Here is a 3,344-nt window from a genome sequence, read left to right on the forward strand (position 1 = left end):
GAGAGAGAGAGAGAGAGAGAGAGAGAGAGAGAGAGAGAGAGAGAGAGCGCGTGCGTGGGCCTGGGGTTCTGCTTTTATTGGGGGGGGGGGGGTGTTAGGGTTTTGCAGGCTCATTCTTTAGTGGTGAATTTAAAATATAAGGGCCAGAATTTAAAGCATGGGGAGAGAAAAAACAAGTAGCCCAAAGGGTCAGTTATTGAAATCAATCCAGAGCTTTAAAACAAAGGAGGCTCAGTGCCTGGAGGTGGCCTGACTCTTTATCTAGTCCTGTGGCTGGCAAGGTATTTATTTGAGATAGTCTGTCTTTGAATGGATGCCTCAGCAATCACAGCTTAAGTCAGGCACTTGCACCAGAAAAAAAGAGAAAACCCAACTGTCAGGACTTAACGTACAGCCACTTAAGCCCGAAACCCTGTCCTGTTGTTTGTTGTCAGGTCTGCCCTTTCCAGCTGCCTCACCCTACCCCGCCTGCAGCTTGGGACTTAGAAACGTGGGGAAGGCACTTCTTATTTCCACTGCCCACTAAGAGCCTCTCACTCTTGGGCAAGATCCTCTTCCTCTGTGAGCCTCGGTATCCCAGCTCAGCTCCAGAGATCCCTCCCATACGGTGCATTAGGACCCTCGCATTTCTGGCTGGAATCAGGCAGACCTCAGTTCTTTCCCTTCCTTGTTACTCCTTGGCTGTGGGACTGGCTCACACAGACCTCAGTTTTTCTGTCTTTCAAGTGAGTACAGCTCTGGGAGCATGGCTGGGAATTGCTTACCAGGAAAGGGCTTATCCCTGGACCTTCCAGAGGAAGGTAAGGAATTCTGAGAGCTGTGGGCAGCCCAGCCCGACCCTGCCTCACTGCTGTATCTCCTCCACAGGTGGAGTTTGCCATTAGCCGGGTCCAGATGAATTTTCTGCACCTGCTAAGCTCTGAGGTGACACAGCAAATCACCATCCACTGCCTTAACATGACCGTGTGGCAGGAGGGCACCAGGCAGAGCCCAGCTAAGCAGGCTGTGCGCTTCCGGGCCTGGAACGGGCAGATCTTTGAAGCCGGGGGTCAGTTCAGGCCAGAAGTGTCAATGGATGGCTGCAAGGTAAGTCTTGGGGCCCCTTACAGGCCCCTCATGCATAGACAGGTAGGAAAACGTGTTCTTATATAGTAACAATTTTATACTATAGTATATTAGTATGATACATATAATGTTTACCTTTGAGTTTTATAAAATTGCTTTTATTCACTTTTCTCCCTGGGAAACTTCTGAGGGAAGGTCTGGGCTGGTAAAAATTCTACCAGCCGGTAGATGCTGTGCTTATTTACAAGGCTGCTTATAGAAGGATGTATCTGTACTCTTCTCTCTGCCCCTGCCCTGCCAGGCTAATTTCTTCTCTTAACATTCTGGTTGTCTTCAGAGGCCTAAAACAGGGTGGGTTGTAGGGGAAGAGGGAGACAGAAAGTCATCCAAAAAACCAGTTTCACAAAATTAGACAAAACCAGTAATGCACAGTGTTACTGAGGATGAGGGGAAACCAACACTGTCACACAAAGCTATTTGGAAAAATTAAAGCTAAATTGGTAGAGGCTTTCGGAACAGCAGCCACATGTATATTTCCAATATATATCCAAAGCCTTACAAATGTACCTATCCTTTGATCCCGCAAATCTTACTTCTAGAATTTGTTCTAGGGAAGTAATTAAGGATGTGCACAAAAGTTTAGCTACAGTGATACTCATGACCGCTTCTCTTTTAAGAATCAAAATGGCGGAAGCAATCTAAATGGACACATACAGGTCACTGAAACAGTGAAATGCCACGTGGACATTAAAAATTGTGAAGAAAGATGAGGGAGAAATGCACTTGATATATGATGAGAACTATGATGGATAGACATGTCCCCGTTTCCCTCTACCCGCAGGTCCAGGATGGCCGCTGGCATCAGACACTCTTCACCTTCCGGACCCAGGACCCCCAGCAGCTGCCCATCGTCAGCGTGGACAACCTCCCTCCTGCCTCTTCAGGGAAGCAGTACCGCCTCGAAGTTGGACCTGCGTGCTTCCTCTGACCTCTGACCTCCTGGCTTCTCTCGGCCTCGATGGGGAGGGAAGAGGAGGGTACCTAGGGGCAGGTGGGCCCCTAGGAGAGGCAGCTCACCTGCCCAAGGATCCTTGAGCAGACCCCAGCTGTTGTCTGCCCGGTAGAAGAGGCTGAGGGGTAGCAGGGCACGGGGTATCCTTGGGAACAACTCATCCCAGCTCAGCCCCAAAGACCAACCAAAGAGCCAGACAGAGCAAGCCGGGCCCGCAACCCGCCTGAGCCCCGCGGCCTGTCTCCCAGCTCTGCAGCCACCCCCTTCCCTGCTCAGCTTCCTTCCCAAAGAGCCCCACGTTCCAGCCAGCTTGAGGGAAGGGGGCATCTCGTCAGCTGGCCCCTGCCAGGGAGCTTTGATGTGCAATATTAGAGAGGAGACATGAAAAAAGGAGAAAAGGAAAGAAAGAAGTATATATATTTTATTTAAACAAACGCAAAGAAGGTGCGTTACTATTTTTTTTTCACCTGGGAAAGAGGTGAGAAGGTGAGAGAGAGCAGCCAGGGGGTGGGAAGTGATGGATGCCGAGAGGGAGAGGTGAGATCCTCGGGGCTGGGGGTGCCCACGTCTGCTACCTCCCACTGTGAAATCGCTGGTGCTCACAATTTTCTCGTAGTGTATGTGATTTTTTTAAGGAAAAAAAAACCTATTTAAGATTCTGAAGGTGCTACCAGTTTTGCCACAGACTTTGAAGAAACATTTGGATGTGGGGTATCATCCACGTTTTTCTCTCTCCTCCAAATGACAAAGTTTGGGGAATTCTTAAAATTTTCCTAGCATCACCCTTGTGCTCATTGCATAATCTGTTAAGGAGGGCGGGGGGAAGAAGGTAAAAGGAAAAAAAAAGCAAAGCAAAAAAACAAAAAGAAAAAACAACCAGAAACAGAAGTAGAAAAGATTTACCTTTTAACTTATGGACTTTGAAATGCTTGCCCTCTTAAGGCAGGGGGAGGCCTGAGGATGAAGGATTTCAGTTTGGCCTTTCTTGGTCCTGGAGGGAAGTTAGGCTTGTCTTGGAGGGTATGATCTAGACTGGAGAGTCCTGACCTTGCAGATTTGACCTTGAAGAAACCAGCTAGGAGAAGGGCACTGGGTCGGCTGGCCTTGGAGGTGGCCTGTAAATATGGACCCATCTCAATGATGAAGACACAGACCATCCCCTAAGGTCCCCCGTTCCTGGAGCTTGTCCTTCCAAGATGCAGTCATCACTCTTGCTTTTTCATCGTCATTCAGTTCTGTAGAAACCCAGCGCCATTAGCTCCAAGTA

At 48.9% G+C, this 3,344-nt stretch overlaps 1 protein-coding gene across 5 annotated transcripts in view; it reads left to right on the plus strand.

Moving 5' to 3' along the window:
- COL27A1 (collagen type XXVII alpha 1 chain) overlaps positions 1–2,953 on the plus strand; it is a 185,918-nt gene extending 182,965 nt beyond the window's left edge. For 4 of the 5 annotated variants that reach the window (XM_029203588.1, XM_029203589.1, XM_029203590.1 and 1 more), the window contains 2 exons: positions 868–1,086; positions 1,907–2,896. In XM_029203588.1, coding sequence (XP_029059421.1) covers positions 868–1,086; positions 1,907–2,053 — 366 coding nt within the window. In that variant the 3' untranslated portion in view covers positions 2,054–2,896. Of the gene's footprint in view, positions 1–867; positions 1,087–1,906 lie in introns of all 5 variants that reach the window. The other variant, XM_029203587.1, reaches the window with a different exon arrangement.
- The last annotated feature ends 391 nt before the right edge of the window (positions 2,954–3,344 follow it).

This window comes from Monodon monoceros, unplaced genomic scaffold (genome assembly GCF_005190385.1).
Source record: "Monodon monoceros isolate NGI ecotype Baffin Bay Population unplaced genomic scaffold, NGI_Narwhal_1 Super_Scaffold_5, whole genome shotgun sequence".
Classification (NCBI taxonomy): Eukaryota; Metazoa; Chordata; class Mammalia; order Artiodactyla; family Monodontidae; genus Monodon; species Monodon monoceros.